Below are 21,802 nucleotides of genomic sequence, written 5' to 3' on the forward strand. Positions count from 1 at the left end.
AACAGGTTATGGCTTTCTTCTGGATGAAATAAATTGAGTATTGTATAATTACATTTTTAAGCCTCTCAAAGTCAGAATGTTAAAAATTCCAAAAAGGTGAGGGTATACCTTACATGAATAAAATTCCAGCATTGTCTTGGTACTTCAGCTAAAGCTGTATAATCTACGTTTGGGGAAAATTCTATTGAAAGGGGCTAGAGAAAAGATGTAATAGTTAGTATCATGAACTATTTGTTCTTGCAGAAGATCTGAGTTTGGTTTCTAGCACCCATGTTGGCTTGCTCACAGTGGTGTATAATTCCATTTCTGTGGGACTCTGATGCCTCTGGCCGCTGAGTACCCACATTCACATGTACACACCTACCTATTTATACACACAGTGCACACACACACATATACACATACACACCAATTAAAAGTAATAAATCTGTTGCAGTAATATTTAAGAGAACCTGACCCATATGAAACAATCTACTAAAGTAGCTAATGCGTATAAGAATTACCATGTAATTGAAATCAAGTCAAGAAAGTCATTTCACAAGCTGGGCCTTTAATCCCAGCACTCTGGGAGGCAGAGGTAGGTGGATTTCTGAGTTCAAGGCCAGCCTTGTCTACAGAGCGAGTTCCAGGACAGCCAGGGCTACACAGAGAAACCCTGTCTTGAAAAACCAAAAAAAAAAAAGAAAAAAAAAAAAGAAAAAGAAAGTCATTTCACAATGTTAATTGAAGGCATGCTGGCAAACTTGGTAATTGTTACACTATTTATAATAATGGCTAATAGTTACACTGTATAATAATGTATTGTTACTAAAATTCTGATGGGGTATTTTTGTGATAGTCTTAATATTTACAATTCTAAACCTTTTTTTGCGGAGACTGGAAAGAGGACTCAGCAATTAAGAGTGCGCTTACTGTTCTTCAGAGGATACAAGATCCATTCCTAGCACCCAGTTCCCTCCTTCACAGTTTTATCACTTTCTTTTCAGAGAATCCAAGGCCCACTCCAGGCTCTTGCAAGCAGCCATACTCACATGATGCACACATGTGAATCACAATAAATCTGCTTTGAGACTGTTTTTAGATAGTTTTTGTAAAAACATGGGTTTGTAAACCATGACAGTTCAGGTGTTTATTTTTGAGAGAGGGTCTCCCAGGCTGTACTGAAACTCCTGCATCAGTTTACCTAGTACCACAATGCCCAGCATGGTGGCACAGTTCTAAACCAAATACCAAAAGGAGTTGATAACTGATAATGTTAATGTGTAATCAAGAAACAATATAGATCACATTGTTTTACAGAGGCATTAGATTTCAGAAATCAGATACTCTACACACTGCGTATGTCATTATGCCTATTCACAGGCATGTCTAGGCCATAGTCAGCCTTCTAAAGAATACCCAACTAGGATTCTGTTGGCAACAATCAACTGTAGATAATCTAGAAAATAATTTACTTGAAGCATGTGGACCGCCTGGCGTCAGAGGGGCGCTGAAGAAGTAGCCGTCTAAATATTGAGCTCCAAAGGAGTTTTATTTTTAGCAAAGATTGCTCAAGGCCTTTTTTGTTTTTATTCCTCCATTGGCCCTCATGAACTCTTCCATTAGCCTGTTGCTCTGAGAACTCCTTGGGTTATTAAAATAGATGGCATTGAGGATAGGGGTCTGTTGGAGACATTAATACTAAGAACAAAAGGAAACAGGTGGTTCATTCTAAAAAATCTTATGGGGAGAGTGCTGGGCAAATGAGTGGCAGTTAGCCGGGTGATTGTGAACTGCCACAGATAACCCACTAGGCACCAGAGAGTGAGAAGGGAGTCTGTCCTGTGGACGGGCTTCCAAGGATTGTTGTGTGGGGTCCTGTTAAGGCCTTTGACTTTGAGCGATATTTACTATGCCCAGTTATTAATGTATTTATACTAGCTGGCTGATACAAGAGAGCCGAGATGTGGAAAGTGAAACACAATACAGGTTTTTGTTTCCAGTGAGTTCAAGCCCTTCCCTACAACGGGTAAAGGGCAGACTGCTGCCTGTTCCTTCAGTCCGGGTGGCGCAGGACCTGTTCTGTGTCTTTAACTGAACACGTTGGCTGGTTTGGCCCAGCCCCTCCTCACCCTACACCTGCCTTTTCATCTTTGTTGGAGCTGGGAGGAGTTTGGGGTCCACCTTCACATGTTTGTAGCCTTCATTTGTTTCTAATTCTGAAAGGTGGAATCCAGTCATCTTGAGAACATAGAAGGCATCTAGACCCTCTCCTGGCATGTTCTTGACAAGATCCAAAGTGGTGGGATTGTAGCCCAGCAGTTTGTTTATAGGTGTGTTTCCAGTTGCAGGTTGTCCCAGTAAGTACACTGTTGTCCTGGATCTCTCCTCAGTTATCCTCATCCTTGCAACGTCTCCCTGGCAGCTGAGCACACAGCTCCACATGCATTCACTCTGCTCTGCTCTGACACTGCCAAGGTAAGGCCAAGCTTACCTCCGAACGGCTTGCTTCTCCAAATGAAGAGGTTTGGTTTGGTTGATTTTGGTTTTTTGTTTTGGTTTTTTGTCCCCCCCCCCCCCCACACACACATACACTCTGACTTGCAAGTCTTATAATAAAATAGGTTTTCACCCCTAGAATCTGACTAAAATGTTCAAAATCTAGAGAGTGACCTATTTATTTTTAATAATTTAAGTAAAATAATAATATAAGCCAAAATTAATACTTTGGAACTACTTGAATGCTGTCTTCATTTGGTAACTGTGTTCTGTGTGTGTGTGTGTGTGTGTGTCTGTGTGTGTGTTGGCGCACGCAGTGTGTGCACACATGACCCAGTAAAAGTATTCCCCAAGGAACTCCATGGATACCAGGTTCGGAAAGATCAGTGGGTACTCGTGTTCAGCATCCCTATACAGCCCGTTCTCTACGGTGCCTATTAGTAGGCAGTGGAAATTTGAGTCATTCGGAAGACTGGTTTTTTGCCTGGAAGGACAGTTATGGGGAATAGAAATGCTTACTAGACTCAGATGCCTAATAGAAAAGTAGGAAGTGGGGGAGGGGAATGCAAACTTGCTGTTCTTGAGGGACCAAGATTGGTTTCTTGGAGGACAGATATGTTGGAAAGAAATACTGGGGCCTGATAAATACTACTGTAAGGTCTGACCAATAGAATTAAGTATGCCTTTCCAGGATTTGTTCGCACTTCCTCAAGAGTGATACATGTACACAGACAGTTCTTGGCCTACTGTGCCCTACTAATTGGTAATAGGAGCCACCAACTATGATCTGGGGAGAAAACAAAGAGGAACTACAAATGCCATTCATTTTATTTATCTTCTTTTTTCCTTTTATTTTTGAGACTGGATCTCATGCAGCCCTGGTTAGTTTCAAACTCACACTATAGCCTACGAAACATTGAACTTCTGATCTGCCTGCTCCACCTCCCAAATACTGGAATAAACAAGTATGTGCCATTGTGTCTAATCTATACAATGTTGGGAATCAAACCAAGGCCTTTGTGCATGCTAAGTAGACAGTCTACCTGCTGAGCCACGACTTGGCTCCAAGTGACAGCTTTGAGTTGGCTATTACACTACTAATACTTGTGAAGATCAGTAGCAAAGCACTTGCACAATGCCATTAGAAGTACATCGGGAAGAAGCAAGAGCTGTGGGCCTAAAGCCCACCAGAGAGGCACAGAGTCCTAGCTGCTAAGGAGGGTCTGAAAATAAGATCTGGACCTCTAAGAGCAAGGGCTTTGGCTTCATCCCCTTAGATTGTCTTAAAGTGAAATGCTGGGTGGAAGGGCATAGGTAACCCAGGCACCTCTGAGAAGCAGGTGAGTCACTTACATCTGGGAGTCAGGTGTGAAAATGGCGTGAATAAGGGTGCCCTGAGGAGGGTGGTTACTGCTCTCCAGGTAGACATTGCTGTGACGCCCTAAAGCAGCCACTGAGGCAGTCAGTACACGGCACAAGCACCAGCGTGGTCTTTGAGGTTTATTGAAGTAAGAACAGGTATCAGGGAGACACTGGATCAGTTATACTGTGCAAGGACAGAAAGGCACTTTACTTTCTTTAAAATCACAACTTCATTTTGTAAGGCACTACAACCCTGTCATGCTGTCAGTGAATACATAGTTTTAAAGACAGCAGTGAGTATTGCTGACGTGAGTGAGCAAGAGGCACTATACAGTCGAAGCCTCACTTTGCTGTGGTCACGGTATATAACTTACACTCCATAGTGCTCTTACTAAGTGGCAGTATGAAAAAAAAAATCGGTTTCTCTTTTCAGTCTGTGGTCTCTTCCAACGAAACCTGTATGTAAAGATGTTTTGTCTTTTATGTTTTCTTTGGCAGCAGTGAACCATGCATAAAATATCAAAATGCCCTGTTAGAAAATAAACCATTAAAGGACATCTCACAGCAGGTTCGTTCTGGAAACTTACAGCATTGAGAGTTTGGGATGCCCTAAACCTTTAGTCTCCATGGTGGTTGCATTTTAGTATCCTCAAGGAGATCTGAAGTAGCCCCAAGGAAGCGGAGCCTGTCCTGTGTTGTCTAAGGTAGGCAGGGCCCTAACTCAGAAGGGTGGTGGTCTGGGCAGACTTTGAGGGTCAGCAGTGTTTGCTGAAGTCAGTTCGGTGTATCACAGTGCTCAGCAGCTCTCAAAGCTGCTGTGTATATGTCTTCACTAAGATGTAAGATGTTTGGATTTTATTTTTGCTGCAGAAATCAAGTTTAGCTTCTCATTAATATGTGGGTTGTTTTTGATTACAGCAATCAGATAGGTGGCACCTTAATAACTATGGCCACAGCAAAGTGTGGGGAAAGTAGTCTACAGTATACCCTGATGGTTTAGTCCCTGGGAGAAATTGTTGTGATCAAAGCATACCATGCTTTTGAAAAGTGCCATCAAGCTGATGTTACAATTCCTAGAAGACCATTAGAACTCTTATCAGACTGTCATTTTCATGGTAGACATAAGTTACAGCGTTCTTTAAGATTTAATTCACATCTTCATACATATTTTCCTTCTAGTTGCATCTTCATCTCATACATTAGGCAGTAAGGGTCTGTGTAGTCATGAAGTAAAAAGTCCTGATGTAAAATACATTTCCTTCAAAGTGACAGAATGGGTGGGTTTTTGTTTGTTTGTTTGTTTGTTTGCTTGCTTGCTTTTTGTTTTTTTTTTTTTTTGTTTTTGGGGTTTTTTGGTGTTTTCTTTTTATTTTGGTGAGTGACATTGGGATTCCAGGCTGGCAGAAAATTCTGATTCTGTTCTGGGCAAGACAGCTAGACACATAGTCACATTTTAAAGAAATCTGAGATATACCTGCTGAGATGAAGTAGAGTACAAGTGCTTTCATTCTGGAATGTACAACAATGTTTTCACCTAAGACTGTCTCCAGTGTGAGTTTCCTAGACATAATGAAGTTGGTTTTAAATTATAGGCACAACTTGTTACTTCATTGCAAAATACTAACTTTAAAAAGTCACCAAGAAGCAGTTGGATACAGAGCAGCTAATCACAAAAATAGAAAAATCGGCAGAGAGCACTTGAGAAAGCAACTGGATCCAGGAGCACCTAGTTGATCTTCTCCAGAGACCTGTAATAATCTGTCAACACTTTCCAGGCTTTGGGGGCCATGAAGCCATCTGGGGGATCCTCTCCTTCCCGGGCGAGCTTCCTCATACGAGTTCCCGAGATGAAGTCAAACTCCTCGTGCCTGTCAGTTCAGCAACAGAGAGTTCAGCAGAGGGAAGTAGTAGGCTGTCTTAAAGATCCCTGGGGCTAGATTGCTTTGATTTTTAGAATTTTCCTTTTCTGTAAGCAGCCAAATGTTTTAAAATGGGCCATTCTCTCGGTCCTTAGCTCCAAATCCTATGGAGCAAAGGAGGCATAAAAGCAGGTGTCTACACAGCGGTTCCTGTACACCTGCTCTTTTATACCATGAGGCCAGAGTCTGTTGTATGAACTTGGTATGGGGTAGAAATGTGCCATGAATGCTCACTGGGAATTCTCTCCCCGTGCCTTTCACTTAAAATGCTAGGCACTCACAGTGTATTCACATGGGCTTATCTATGGAAAGAAACAATTGTGTTACTATTTTGGAGTTTTATATAACCTAGGCTGGCCTAAAGCTTGATATAGCCAAAGATGACCTTGTGGTTTTGATCACCCTGCCTCTGGTTCTCTAGTGCTGTGACTATAGGCATGTACCACTATGCCCAGCTCAAGAACTTTTTGTGGGGTTCCTGGAGATCAAACCCAGTGTTGTGCACATACTAGGCAAGTATTTGGCTGGTAAGCTATATCCATCAGACAAAGAGAAATGTTTATGGACCAACAACTACTTGCAGAGGACTCTGCCAATAGTGTCAGGGGACACAGCATTTGGAAGAGCATGGCTAACTCAAGAGTCTCTTTCCTATAGAAATCTTATAGACTGGAGACTTTTTCCAGAGGGTCAAAGTTTTCCCTCATCGGGACAATTGTCACGTCAATTTTTTTTTTTCTCCAGAAACTTACCTTGCTGGATCATAAAAGTCCATGGCCTTCTTAATTTTATTGTAGGCAGCCACTCTGAATGGAATGATTTCCACAGAGGTGAGGCCAGGGGCCATACTCAAGACCTTGCCCCCGTGAGTAGGTTCATATAGGTCTTTCTTTGTCTCCGGATGGGGCATTCCTGCAGGGTCTCTACCCACAATGTAGAAGTTGGCACCGGCAATCATCCGACACCTGCAATGCCACTGGACCTGGAAAATATCACGTAGGGGACATGATTGTCAAGGGCCAAGTCCACTGGTTCCTCTTACACTGATACTTTTAAATTTTGCTTCTGAACTGATCGAAAGGAGCAGGTCACTTTAAAGTAGTGAGGAAGTCCATGAGTCTAAGCCTCAAGCACTGTTCAAGCTGGCTTGTATTAGATAAGACTGGAGTTCTAAAGTCATGAGCTATGAGTGTCTCTTAATAAAGCAAGCAATTAAGAATACTTAACTGTTACAAAGGACTCTGTGAGTTGCAGATTCTAAGTCGTCATCTGACTGCCTATAATTACTGAATTACCTTAAAAATAACTCCTGGGTCATGGTGAGTCATATAGAACAATTGGAACTAATAAATTGATAGTTTCGTGGTGTGAACGAGAAAGGTTGCCTTTAGTCTCAGACATTTAAACACATGGTCCCAAGTTGGTGCTGCTGCTCAGGGAGGTCTAGGTGGTACAGTCTTGCTGACGGAAGTATGTCACTAGGGGTGAGCTTTTGAGTTTAAAAAGCTCCATCTACTTCCAGTTTGCTCTCTGCTTTGATTCATGCTTGTGGCAAAGGATGTAAGCCCTCAGCTTCCTTCTCCTGCCCTCAAGCCTGCCACTTGCTGCCAGGTTCCCCTGCTGTAACCGACTTACCACCCTGGAACCAGAAGCCCACAGTCAGGTTGCATTGGCCATGGTGTTTTATCCACGTCAACAGAAAGGTAGCACAAACACCCTATGACTCACTTGAGCTGTGCTATTTACCTACCTCACTCACAGGCAAACCTCCATGTTCTCCAGGTAATGTATTTGTGTTGGACTTGATGCTTCTAGCATCTTTACAAATACAAACTCTAAAAAGTTAAGCTGGAGCAGGGAAAGAATCTTTAAGGATTCCCAAAACATAGTCTTCCGATAAGCCGTAGCTGGTGTTCTTAGTGTTTGGCCCCGCTCAGGGAATGGCTCACCTCGGTGGGACCAGCATATAACATAGGAGATGGGAAGATGGCAACGATAGTTGACTTGGGATCCAGGACCCCTTCCTCCAGTACCGCTGCATGCTGTTTCATCCTCCAGTCCAGGGGTACATCATCGTCCTTGGTCCAGCCCCCAAGAGGGTGTAGCAGGAGGACTGGGTGCTTGTAACCCCTGTCCAGGAGCCTGCGGCGAGTGTCCTGCATCAGCAGAGCATGGCCGTTGTGGACAGGATTGCGCAACTGGAATGCAAACACGGCATCTAGAAAGGAAGAGCCAAGGTTCAAAGTTAACGATAATGCTTGTCTCTAAGAACAGATGAGAGGAAGGTGAGTTGGAATTTGTTCAGTTCCTTCAAATTTGTTCAGTTCCTTCAATCTTCTAGCTTTTGATAATGGGAGAACATGCCTGGGTTGTTAGCGCAATTTTTTGGGCAGGACGGGATGTAGAGGCAGGAAACCTCACAGGAGAAAACATGACTCAGGAATTAAAACAGGTGCTGTCTACACTTTTCCTGAAACCCCAGACTTCAGCACTCACCTGCTCCCTTGTGCCTTTATGAGAGCCCACATATAGAGCACACAGAAATGTGCACGGAGACTACAGTCTATACATGAAAAGCAGTAGCCCCTTCTCTATGAATCCTGAAAACAATGGCGCTCATGATGAACTCATGAAGTCTACTTTTTTTCTAGTTCTAAAATCTAATATATTTCAATTGCAGGAAACTTAGGAAATATAAAAAAGCCCAAAATGGACAATGAAAATCATTGCTTCCTATCATTCTCTCTTAAAAAAATGTACAGAATGAAATGTGAAGAGATTTCCTTTCTTGTTCTACCCCACACCCCAAGAGGTGTCACTGGCAGTCTGGTGTGCCCAGAGACCTTAATGCTTCTATAGACAGAAGTAGGCTAGGTATTTTTTTTTCAATTTTCTTGTTTTTCAACATATGCCTGTGATATATGGGTACTTTAATGGGTACTTTAGGAATTTTTCTACACCAGCATATTTTAAACTGTTGCATAGTGTTCCAGCATGTAAGTGTAGCACAACTGCGATCCCGGCAGACCAACAGATCTCATCACTTGGAGAGATGGCTCCAAGATTCAGAATGCTAATATTTCTTTCAGAAGACCCAAGTTTGATTCCCAGCACCCATGTCAGACAGCTCAGCTCACAAAGTGCCCAGAACTACTGCTCTGGGGGAATTTGACCCCATGGGCCCCTACATATGCATGACACCCCCTCATAGCTAATTAAAAGTAAGATTCTTCTTTTTCTTCAACATAATATTTTTATTTGTTTGGAAATCTCACATCATACACTCCCATCATGCTCATTTCCTAGTTCTCCCCATGTCTACCCTTCTCCTGACCTTTCCCCTAAATAAAACATTAAAAAAAAAAAAAGGCACATCCAGGCTTTATTACCTGTATAGTCTTTGGAATATGGTCAAACTCTCAGTCTCCTGCCCTTAAAATAGAACTGAGCTGTTCCCCTCCCACGCCCCTGCCAGAAGCCATCAATTGTGGAGAGCTACAACTCAGCTTCTGTATTATACTTTAAGAGCTTTCTTCAATGGCTTCCTGCTTAGGCTACTATGTCTTGGGGTGGGGTGGGGGTGGTTAGGATTGGGGTGGAGGTAGGGGTTGTCACAGAAGCCTTCCCTGTGCCTCTTTGTTAGCTGTGCATCTGCAGTCATTACTGTCCCTGCAGAAGAGCTTCCTTGCTCCTTACGGTCAGCAATGGGCCACGGGCTTCCACACGGCTTCTGTGCTGCTGCCAGAAGACAAGGCCTGGACCACACATGAGTTCAAGGTTACCACTGGCTATATAATGAGTTCAGTGCCAGCCACTAAGTGGGGAGGGGGGGGAGAAAAAAGCAAAAGTCCAATTCTTGAAACACTTAAATGTTCTGACCACAGTGGAGTGCTAAGGAGTGTTGGCAAATGCTCCAGAGCCTGATCACGCACCAGCGTTCAAGTCTTTGCACTTCTGCTTGAGTTCTAGAGGTGTCAGGCGGTATTGGTCCAGGCCGTCATTCCACCTTATTCTCTCCAGCACCTGTAAGTCTCCACCGACCAGCCAGTCCCCACTTTCCATCACCATCTAGAAGGAAAACCATCAAAGTTAGTAACCATACTGGTTTTTTAAATTTTATTTGAAGTGTGTGTGTGTGTGTGTGTATGTGTGTGTGTGTGTACCTACCTGCATATTTGTGTATGCAAGTGCCCATATGTGAGGAGGCACAGACTCGGGAGACTTCTTCAATAGCCCTTCTCATTGTGCTTTGAGACAGAATTTCTTACTGAACATGTAGCCTGCACATTTGGCTAGACTGCCTGGCCAGTGAGCCCCGGGGTCTGCCTGTTTTCACCACCGGCAGTGGCATTACTGCCTGTCTTGAACCTTCCTAGTCACTGCACTTGGATATTTTACATGGGTTCTGAGGGGATTAAGCATGGATCCCCAAGAAGGCTCTATACTGGCTGAGCCTTCCCCCCAGCCCTCCTGGTTTTCATTTTGATCCATCTTGAGTTACTGTTCTACAACATTTCAAGCAGTCTTTATCAAACTTTTAATTTCGTAACTTCCTATGGTCTAAACAAAAATTGCTAGGGAGGTAACAGAGCGGGAGCATAGACAAGACTTGCATGAGTTCCAGCAGCAAATTCACACAGCACGGAAGTGGAGGACTGTCTCCCAACGCTTTTGTTTATATGGATTATATCGTGGGTTAACATTACAAATTAAAGCTGAGCTGCTTCATCTAAAAGTAGTAATGAGGTGGGGCAAGATGGCGTTGTCCCTAGTACTGTGCTCCTTTCCCCCCCAACCCCACCAGCTGCTGACCCCGCCCACCTTCTGAGCTGCTCTTCAACATGGTCAAAGTTCTATGTGTTTGGGGGGGGGCGCCAGTCAACGCCAAACCTAACTGGGTGAAAGTTGGGCTGTCCTCGGGCACCTTGGTTTTCATGTGGATTTATCTCATCCGACAACACAATGGAGATAATTTGGAGTATAAAAGAAATGGATTGGAATAAACTTTGGAAATAGTACAATCTATGTCATGTGATGATCATAGCCATTCCTCTAGATTCACCCAGAGTTGTGGATATGGAAAAAAATATGTATCAGTCAACACATACATTTTGCATTGTTAAATTAAAGAAATAAAATACTCATGTATTTCATTTAAAAAGTAGTAATGAATTTGTTTCTTGTTAAAACTACTCTTCTCCACTCTCCCCCAAATAGGAAGGAATACTTTTACACTTTTTCCTCTGCTTAAGTATGACTTAATACAGCTAGATTTCCATAGCTACTACATTTAATCGGAGCCAGTGAGTTTTGACTGATGTGTAAAAAGAAAATTGTACTGCAGAGGAAGAGGAAGAGGATTTGAAGAGCCTTTTTTTCTTTTTTGGTTTTTGGTTTTTCAAGACAGGGTTTTTCTGTGTAGCCCTGGCTGTCCTGGAACTCACTCTGTAGACCAGGCTGGCCTCGAACTCAGGAATCCACCTGCCTCTGCCTCCTGAGTGCTGAGATTAAAGTCATGTACCACCGCTGCCTGGCCTTGAAGAGCCTTTCTATGTGATTATAGTCTTTGACAACATACACTGGCTCCTTATCCCCTCTTTTTTGATAGGATCTTACTGTGAAGTCCGGGCTTGTCCCCAACTTAGGATCCTCTTGCTTGAGCTTTCTGAGGGGTACTATCATAGGCATTGACTACCATGTAAGCTTTTAAGCACATTTCCTTTTTGCGAGTACATATACTTTTGTGTATCATATGTGTGTGTACATTTAAAGTACAGAGGTCAGAATTTGGTATCTTCTTTGATTGCTATCGATTGCTATCACTATTTTGTAAACTACAAATTACTCTTTTGTGTGTGTGTGTGTGTGTGGTGTGTGTGTGTGCACTTGAGCAAGCATCTTAGAGGACAACTTGTAGGAACCTGGTCTCTCCTCCCATGTGGGTTTCAGGGATTGAATTCAGGTTGTTTGGCTTTGCTGCAAGTGTCTGTATATACCCACTATGCTATCTTGCCATCTCTACCTTATTTTTGAGACAGGCTTTTCATTTAACCTGGAGCTTGCCAATTCAGCTAGACTGGCTGGCCAGCAAGACCCAGAGATGTTCCTTCCTGGTGGGGTTTACAGCTCAGTGTTGCTATGACTGGCTTTAGGTTATGGGTACTAAAGATGGATCAAATAGCAGTCACTTTACCAACTGAGCCATCTCTTCAGCCTTTGTAGCGAGAATTTCGGTTTCTTTAACAACTCAGTTATGTTATCTGAATGTGTCTTTGTTTTAATCCCAGGTATGGGATTTGGGGAGCACCTGTTTGTCCACGGCCGTTAACTATGATTGTCTTGTGCTCTAGGAGGGCTGTGACTTTTTTTTTTTTTTTTTTTTTCTGCCAGCTGCAGGTAAGTTTAGTTCTGGGGACTCTGGAGAGGGAATAAATGCCAGACCCTGAGAGGGGCGTGCAGTGCTCTAAAGGAGAAGGCAGTTCCTGCTCCTCCCTGCTGCTCCTGGTTGCTGGCGCAATTTGACAAGAGGTTGGATATCCTGATGACGAAGACTGGATTTGCCCCAAAGAACCCCTTGCAGCAGGAAGTAGCCTGAAGAGGTCCACCTTTCTCTCCTCCCTAGTGTTGGGGGCCTTGAAGGGATGCGGCAGAGTGAGGAAGGTTGGAAGGGTGGAGATAGAAGAACACAGTAAGATGACAAGCCTCCTAGGCTAGTTTCTTAAAGATAAACGATCTTCGGAATCTGGAACTTTGCACATTTCATACTCTGTTCTACTAAAACTCCATTGTTTCTTGAATGAATGTTTTACACAAGGAATTTTTTTTTTTATCATGCTAGTTGATTAGCAACTGTTGGGTCACTGGGCTTGCCAGTCTTCAAAGTCTGACATGTTTTAGGATTTTAAATGTTCATACACACTGTGAGCATCACCAGCCTGAGAAGAAACTCTGGTTAGTGTGAGCTTGCTGCCATGCTCACAGGGACGGGTTTTGTTTGAAATCCCAAGGTTAATCATTGACAACTAACATGCTTCCTTGTTTTTCTTAAAGTGATCAAGCTTTGTTCATTTGAGGAATGAAAAAACAAAGGGAAAAATAAACACGTGTTAAATATTAATTTTGTAAGGCCACATTCATGATATCAGAGTTTCAATGGTGTTTCAAAGTGTGTGTGTGTGTGTATGTGTGTGGTATGTGTGTGGTGTATGGTGTGTGTGCGCATGTGTGTGGTGTCTGTGTGTGTGTGTCTTTGTGTCTGTGTGTCTTTGTGTGTGTGTGTGTGTGTGTGTGTGTAGGTGTGTGTGGTGGGGAGGCATAGCTGCTTTTCCCAATGCTCAAACAACATGACAAGAACTCTTCCTTACACCAACCATTGAGTTTTGGTGTTTGTAGTAGAAGTGTTTTTTGCACTTCTCTGAAGTGAGTTATGGGGAAAAAAAATCAACAATCTGGACATAAGGGTCTTTTTTTTTTTTTTTTACAGCATCATAAAGAAGTCCTCTGGTAAAGCTGGCGGTTTCTTAGCACAGTTGTTGTTACTGGGTGAGGCACCAGCAGTTTGCCCTTAATTGCTTTGTACCAGCCATGCCAATGGCAACACTGGAAAATTTCCTAACGCAGTTACCTGGCTCTGCACTTGGGAGTTTTCTGCTAAGTCAGGTATATCGCTAGAGTTCCGAGGACTATGCTTTGAGAGCCTCTGCCGGCACATTCCTAATATCGTCCAATAGATTTTAGATTGTTGTCAATACAACTCCAAAATAGAAACCTTCAGGATAAATTTTGTTCTGTTTTCCCACCAGGCAGTTATTGTTTAGCACAGTTTCCGCGGAAATTACCTCCAGATGCAGCCTCCTTCATTTATACCCAATTTAGAAATAAAAAAGAATTCAATGACCAACAAAATGCAGCAAAATCCATGTATACAGTGCAAGACAGAGGATCTCTCAAAAGTGTCTAACAAGGATGTCAGAGGATGGGGAAAAAGACAGCCTGTTGAACAAATCTTGAGGAAACTAGACACACACAAAAAGAAGAAATGAACAAAAAAAAAAACCCAAAGAAGAAATGGACACGCATCCCATGTACAGAAGTTAAAGTGGATTAAAATTAGAAAATGCTTAAGAAAATAAAGGGAACAAAGCTTTGTGACATCAGGGTTGGCAGTGACTTCTTGAATATAGCACCCAAAGCACAGACGACAAAAGCAGAAGTCAAAAGCTGGGACTGCCATGAACTGAAAAGTTTCTTTGAACTAAAAGACAATAGGGCAAAAATCTCTCTACAGGATGACTGTTCCAAATCATATTACATCATGAGGGGCCACTCCACAACCTGGATGTGGTAGAATATGTCTATAACACCAGCACTGGAGCCAAGGCAGGAGATTGGAGTTTGAGTACAGCCTGGGCTACAAAGCGATATCATATCTAAAAAGAACAGAAAACTCCTCCAGACCAATGTTAAGTGAAATAATGCACAATTAAAATGGCAGAGCTAGTGAGACAGCTCTGCGTGTCAAAGTGCTAACTCAAGTATGACCTATGCTCAATACCTGGCACCCACCTTGTAGAGAACCAACTCCAACAAGTTGTTCTCTGATATCCACACACTCATGCATGCCTCAAAAACTCACACAAATATCATTAAAAAAAAAACAGCAACAACTTAGAACAATCTTTTGATCCAGCAGCTCCTATAGCCTGAAGAGAGATTTGATTCGCACACCCAGTGTTCATAGCAATCTGAATGTCTACCAGAGGTACAATACACAGACACACACAGCATGGAACACTATTCAGCCTTTAGTGTGAAAGAAATCTTGCTCACTGCTTCTGCACAGATAATCCTGAGAAAGTAAGAGTCACAAAAAGACAATCATGACACAGATAGCCTTGAGGATAAAAAGTGAAGTTAGTCACAAAAAGATAAATTGTGTATGTTTTCATCCAGACGGGGACAAAATGTCACCTAACATGTCAGTCCAGTAGAGGGAGGCAAGAGTGACCGAGACAGCTGACTCATGAATCACCTAGCAGAGAGAAGGTAGCAATGTGTTGCTTGGGCTCAGCTTCCCTTAGGGCAGATACTGGGTTTACATCCCAGAGGGATTCAGAGGATGCAAGGTTAGGCTAGCATGATTTTTGTCAGGTCTGATATTTTCAGTCAACTTGACCTTCACACGTGAAGCAGGAAAGCATGCTCTCCATCTAGAATCTAGTGCAACCACAGCATGCAGTTAGGCATCCTATGTGGTACAAATGGCCTTCACAACAACAACGAGAGGACGTGGTGCTGAGTTTGAGAAACCCTGGAGGTAATTGTGCAATGGGGTTGGCTCTGTTTTCATAGCCTCCTTTCTAAACTCTGCCCACGGGCAAACATTGTAGCCCTATATTTTCAAATACTAGTACTACACATGACTTTGTCTTCACAGCCTAAAGAAAACTTTGAAAAAGTTGACCCAAATCCCAAGGAGTTCCATAACACTCCGGACTCTTAAGGGTCAATGGTATACTGGGCTGCTGCTGTCTTGGTGAAGCCAGCACTGAAGTGACCTTGATTACCACCCAGTGTAAAGCGGTCTGAAGACTGATGCTGAAACTGTCTCCTGTCATTTCTGGAGTGTGTGTGTGTGTGTGTGTTGGGGGGTGTGCAATTCTCAAGGTAGCTGTGTGTGTAAGGTGCTCTGACCATCCCTAGAACCCAAATCTGGAACTAGAGAAAACCAAGCTTGCTTTCTTAACCACATCCACTGGCTCTCATCAGTGGTTCCCAGGCTGATATTTTAACATCACTCTTAATATCACCTGCTGTAGGTATTAAGCCATTCATAGGAGTCAAGGTAGGACTGGTCATCAGAAAGGATGATGCTGTGGGAGTGGAAGAAACTAGCATGATGTAATGACCAGCTCTGGAATCTCTAGAGGAGAAATGTATGGGTGCTAGTGCTACAGGCACCCACAGGTAAATCTTTGCAAAGGGGATTCCAAATAAAGGCTGAACAGTTTACTCTAGCTAAAAACTAGACGGTGGATTAAAGACATATAAACAAGAAACAATGGGTGCGAAATCTGGCCCAACCTGGAACAGGAGTGAATTAATATATTTGAGTAATACTTGGAAGAGCTGCCAGAACTTGATAATTGAATAGGAAAGGGAAAGAGAAGTCACAACGGCACGTAGGTTTTGTTTAAGGGTTGAGTGAATGCATCCAGAGCTTCCAGGAAGGAGGCCTGAGGAATAATGAGGGGGAGGTTGACATACTGAGTCTGAAGCACTGCCAAGACATATCTAGATCAAGTTCTCAATCGTTTTGTAACCAAGGCTTTCTCAACCCTCACAGCATGTGCAAATCATGGTCAGCTTCAAGCTCCCAAGGACCAACCTGACCCCAAGCCAATCAAGCCAAAATCTGGCAGATCTGGTCTGGGTTCTATGAGATAGGGTCTTGTGATAAGGCCCATGATGGGTTCCTCATGCTGCTGCCTCTCTGGTGCTGGAATCAAAGTATGAGCCAATTATGACTGGCATAATCTGCATAAATCTTAAGTGATCCAATTGATCTTGCTGCCTATCTGGTCTTCATGTGGACACAAGAGCTACAAAAACCTCTCTGTTCCTGCCTTTCATTGGGAAGACATACTTTGTTCTCCTGATTACTACATTTTTAAAATGAGAGTGATCATTTTACTTACTTAACTAGGGAATTGTGAGAAAAATTCTTGGTTGGTAAAACACAACACTATAGGTAAGATCATGGGTTTCCTCTAAGTATTACTTACTCATATTCTAGCTATTCCTCACAGTGACTCTGAGATTATGCCATTTGGTTCCATCCTTTGTGACTTCGATACTCCTTGAGTAGAAGGGGCATGCGGTGGTTTGACTAAGAATGGCCCCTATAAAAAATTATATATTTGAATGTTTGGCCATTAAGGAACAGTGCTTCTCAACAGGGATTATGAGGTATGGCTTTGTTGGAGGAAGTATGTCACTGGGGTGGGCTTTGGAGTTTCAAAAGTTCAAGCCAGGCCCAGTGTCTCCTTGCTACCTGCAGATCTGGATGTAGAATTCTCAACTTCTCCATCTTCTCCACTATGACTACAATGGTCTAAATCTCTAAAACTATAAGCCAACCCCAATGAAATGTTTTTTGTTTTTTGTTTTTTTTTTATATAAGAACTGTCATGGTCATGGTGTTTTCTTCACAGTAATAGAACACTAAGACAGCTCAGGAGTGCCCATAGTTATGGAGTTGTGGAACAGAGGTGGGCCATTTCCTTGCTAACTGACAATTCTCTGCAAACATTCCCAATGCCATTTGACAACACAAGGGCCACAGTTTCTTTTGTGAATAAAACCATTAAGAGATTTTGTGTTCCAAGAAAAGCTATGTTAAAGTATTAGTATGAGTTTCTTTCAGTGTGCTAAATAAGAATTCTTTTGCCCAATAAAACTCATGTGTTGTTTCCTTGCCGAATATGCCTTTCGGAAACCCCACTGTAATGTATATGGGGTGAATGCTTTCTCTCTGATTATCTATGATCTGTTTTGTACCATTAGCTCCTCCAATGACCAATAGTGTAGAGTCACTGACAATCTGCTAAAGGCATAGGGCACACCAACAATCTCCTTGGCTTCTAAGAAACTGACCGTAACTGCTGATAGATATTGCAAGACAAGATGGGGAAAAAAAGTCATTCAAGTTCCCCCTAGGCATTATCTGAGGTTAGTTTTATGTCTTTGGTGTAGGTTAAATCTAAAGAGGAGGAGAAATCTTTGAGCAGAGATAGTGATAGGTCGTTATTCCTCAGGCTACTGAAGAAAGATAAGGTCTTGAACCTTTGTGATTACAATCATAAAAGAAATGGTCAGAAAAGTAGTTGAAGGCCAGAATGTAATATTCCCAGAGCAACTATCTCAAAGACCTTCTACCAGACTTGGAGGGAAAACTTCTCAGATGACTTTGACCTGCCTGGGCATGAAGACATGTTCATCTTGAAGGCTGACTGTTGTGTCCAATAATTGGAAGAGCTGCTTCCTTTGCTCCCGGAGCTTTTCTGTTGAGATTAAGAAGGCTCCCGGGCCACTTACTGGGCCTTGGGAATGTCTTTCCTGTCTTGCAACATTTCACAACTGAAGAGAAAATATAATTTTCTTCAAGCCATGGGGTCAAAAATGTTGTTCAATATATTTTGGCCTCATCATTTTGCCAAAAGACAAATGAAGGACAGTGTGCTTTGTCTGTCACAAGGTCCTTGAGAGCCCTCTGGGGCTTGACTCCTCATGGTGTTACCCAAGAGCTTGACAGCTAACCTAGCTAGGGAAATAAAGAAGTCAAAATTAGATTAGTACTATCTCTCTCCACTTCCACCCTGATGCCTGTGTCTCTGATGAAGAATGGATTTGCATTCAGTTTCACAGAATTGTACAGGAAGTGACCTATATCCAGTGCTCCCTTGATAGCTCCTCACCACCACTGCATTACCAGCTGCCATTAGAAGTTGCTGAGGAATCTGATTTGGCTTTAGGGAGGAGCGTTCACCCTAGTCAGATGAACAACCGCTGATGACAATGTAGTGTCGTTTTGGAACTTAACCACTATGTGTACTGGTCTGTGTTTATAGAAAGATGTCATTGACTTCTGCTCGCTGGCCACAGAACATGAACTCTGAGTTCTTTCTCAGGGGTTGCTTGGGTTCATTACATGTGGTCCTTATGCACGTTTAGGGAGCTGGGGGTGGGGCTTGTGTTGTTTTTGGACATACTCTTCTGTAACTGAACCTAGCCTCAAACTAGGAAACTAACTATTTAACTGATGACCTCTGATCTTGCCTCTGGATCTGTAGTGTTGGGATTTATGGGTTTTACCATCATACCTGGCTTCAGAAAAAAAAAAAAATCTTTACTCAACCATGAATTTGAGGAGATGGCTTAGGCAATAAAGGTCTTGCTATGTAAATATGACGTGAGAAAGGACCTAAGTTTGGATCCCCAGGATGCATGTAAACCTAGCCACATGGTTGTCCTCCTGGCCCTGGGGGGCAGAGATAGATGGTCCTGGAGTTTGCTGGCCAGCTAGCCTAACCAAACTGGTGAGCTCCAGGTTCAGTAAGAGACACTGACTCCAAAAAAGCTGGTGGAGAGTAATTGAGGACAATACTCTATGTGGTTCCCTGGCCTCCACATTACATTCATACATGCATGTACACTCTCATGCACATGTGCATACACATGAACATATATCACATGTGCACACATACAAAACTAAAAACAAGCAGAATGTCTACTTGGAAAGACAGTTCAGTTAGTCAAATATTTGCCTCGTAAGTATGAGGGTCTGAGCTCTGACCCCTAGAATGAATGTAAAAAGCCATGCACACGTAGTCTCTGTGATGGCGAGGCGAGCGGAAGCGACAAGAAGAACGCATGTTGCTGAGTTAGTCTAGCCTGTCTGGCAAAGCACCAGGCCTGCAAGACACCTGTCTCAAACAAAAGGTTGAAGGCACGCACCCTAAGAAATGATAACCAAGGTTGTCCTCTGACCTCTGACACACGTGCAATAATTATATACCTATCATAGAAGTGCACCTCCCTCCCCTAAACCTACACACACAAAACGTTTTTTTTTTTTTTTAAGGTCCTTGAAAAGGATTTATACTTACTTTGATGTGGGGGTGTTTGGCAGTGGCTGTTCCCCACACACGAGCACAACGCTCCTCTTTCCTATGCTCATAGAATTCAGGGTCTTGCAGTAGAGCTACCCTCCGGCCTTCGTACATCAAGGCAAATTTGCTGCATCCTTCGAGCCGTGCCTTGTCATCCACAGAAACAGGCAGCACGATGGGGATACTGAGGTTGATGACTCCATCTGTAGAAAGACCCCCAGGAGGTGTGAGTGCCATATTCCGGGTAAGGCATTCTCCAGGGATGGCTAATGTGTCTACAGTCCTCCTTCCAAAGCCTTGTCTGGGCATCAAGACCCAAGGCCAACACAGAAAGGCTGCTGTTCTGGTTTCTTTAAGACTGATAGGAATTGCTTGACCAATTTCCTGATGTAAATTGCTTCAGTAAGTGACCTAGCTTTGAGGACAAGATGGATATACCTTGTCTGGATTGCCTTTTAAAAACTTGGTGCTAGCCTTACTGCACTATGAAGAGTGAACTCTTTTGTTGTTGTTAAGATTATCTATCTATCTATCTATCTATCTATCTATCTATCTATCTATCTATCCGTCTGTGTGTGTGTGTGTGTGTGTGTGTGTGCATGCGCGTGCACATATTTGTGTACCCAGAGACTAGAAGAAGGTTTCAGATCCCCTAGTGCTAGAGTTATAGACAGATGTGAGCCTCCTAACATGGATGCTTAGAACTGAACTTGGGTCTTCTGGAAGAGCAGCACATACTCTTACACCACTGCGCCATCTCTCTAGCCCAAAGCTTAGTTTGTAAAGACCAATGAAACAAAATAAAGACTGGCCAAACTGAAAACTCCCCTTGTTCTTAGAAATGAACCTGTGTCAGTGTTTGGCACTACCAACATAACTGAACTGAAAAGAACGGGGAACAAAATCAGAGTTCACACCCATGATAAGCAGCCCCTGGATGGCTGCTCTAGTCCAGATGAAGCTCTATCTTCAAATGTTGTTAAGGGATTATTAAGTTCACTTATCTGGGGACAAGTCTGCTAGCTCAGCTACAATAAAAGCCATCACTCAAAACAAAAACAAAAACAAAAAGCACATGGGCGTAGGGCTTGGAGAGATGTCCCATGGCTAAGAGCACTTGCTGTTCCTGCAGAGGAAACAGATTTGGTTCCCAGCACCTACACAATAGTTCCCAACCAGTTGTAACTCCATTTCATGAGGGTCAGATGGCCCCTTTTGTCACCTATAGGCATTGCAGCCCTGTGCACTGGCATATATGCAGGCAAAACACCCATACACATATAATAAAAAATAAAATAAATCTTTTAAAAGAACATCAAACTGAAAGATGGTACAAAGCCACTCACTAACTCTCCTAAACGCATGCTTTCTCTAGAGAGTAAAGCCTTCTCACTTCTGCCGAGTTTCTCACTTTAATAGAAATATTAAAGTGAGAAAGCTAGCTAGCTGCTCTAATTCCTCTATATAAAACACAGAAGCTACATCTTCATAACATGTCAACAGCCTTGTAAACACCATACAGAAGAACTGGCAGTTGGCTTTCTGTGCTACTGTGGCTGGGTCATGGTACCCAGATAGTTGAACAAATATTCCCAGTGGTTGTGTGGATTTTACTTTTAGATGACATTGGCATTTAAATCCGTGGGTTTCATCCAGTCAACGAAAGGACTGAAAAAAAGATCCATTTCCCCAGAAGAGGCAATTCAGGTAGCAGAATGACCTTGCACTGAAACTGCGTCTCTTTCTGGCCTTTCAGATTTTAAACCAGCTAGGCTCTGTAATCACGTGAGCCAATGAAAATGTGCATGCACACGCACACACTCTCCCCCCCTCCCCTCCCCCTCTCCCTCTCTCTTTCCTCCCCCTCCTTCCTCTCCTCCCTCCTCTTTCTCTCTCTTGGTTCTCTAGAGAATACTGATATATATATAAATGTAGAGTATTAGTTACCCTTTCTCAAAACAAACAAACCAAAAAAAAAAAAAAAAAAAAACCAAAAAAAACGTAGGATGCTGCAGAGATGATTCAACAATTAAGAGAACATCCTGCTCTTGCAGAGGACCCTATCACACAGCTCAGAATACTTACATCTCCAGCTCCAGGTAATCAGATGCCTCTGGCTTCTGTGGACAGCTGGACTTATGTGCATATACTCATGCAAAGACAGATCACTTAAAATAAGTTTAAATAATACAAATTCAAAGAAGTCTCTCTATAGTAGACACTATAGAGGTGTCTCGTTTCCTTATGAGGGGTGTGTATCTGTGTGTGTACGTGTGTGTATGTATGCATATGTATGTATATGTATGTGTGTATATTTCTGTGTTTGTGTGTGTATTGTATGTATATTTGTTTGTTTGTTTTGGTGACGCTATA

At 42.8% G+C, this 21,802-nt stretch overlaps 1 protein-coding gene across 1 annotated transcript in view; it reads right to left on the reverse strand.

The window, feature by feature from the left end:
• Window positions 1-3,963: 3,963 nt before the first annotated feature.
• Window positions 3,964-21,802, reverse strand: part of Papss2 (3'-phosphoadenosine 5'-phosphosulfate synthase 2) — a 74,999-nt gene continuing 57,160 nt past the window's right edge. Inside the window, exons 8-12 of the mRNA XM_052187117.1 lie at window positions 19,427-19,632; window positions 9,692-9,827; window positions 7,709-7,977; window positions 6,512-6,741; window positions 3,964-5,708 (exon numbers count right to left, since the gene is read on the reverse strand). Coding sequence (XP_052043077.1) covers window positions 5,567-5,708; window positions 6,512-6,741; window positions 7,709-7,977; window positions 9,692-9,827; window positions 19,427-19,632 — 983 coding nt within the window. The 3' untranslated portion in view covers window positions 3,964-5,566. The remainder of the gene's footprint in view (window positions 5,709-6,511; window positions 6,742-7,708; window positions 7,978-9,691; window positions 9,828-19,426; window positions 19,633-21,802) is intronic.

This window comes from Apodemus sylvaticus, chromosome 1, assembly GCF_947179515.1.
Source record: "Apodemus sylvaticus chromosome 1, mApoSyl1.1, whole genome shotgun sequence".
Taxonomy (NCBI): Eukaryota; Metazoa; Chordata; class Mammalia; order Rodentia; family Muridae; genus Apodemus; species Apodemus sylvaticus.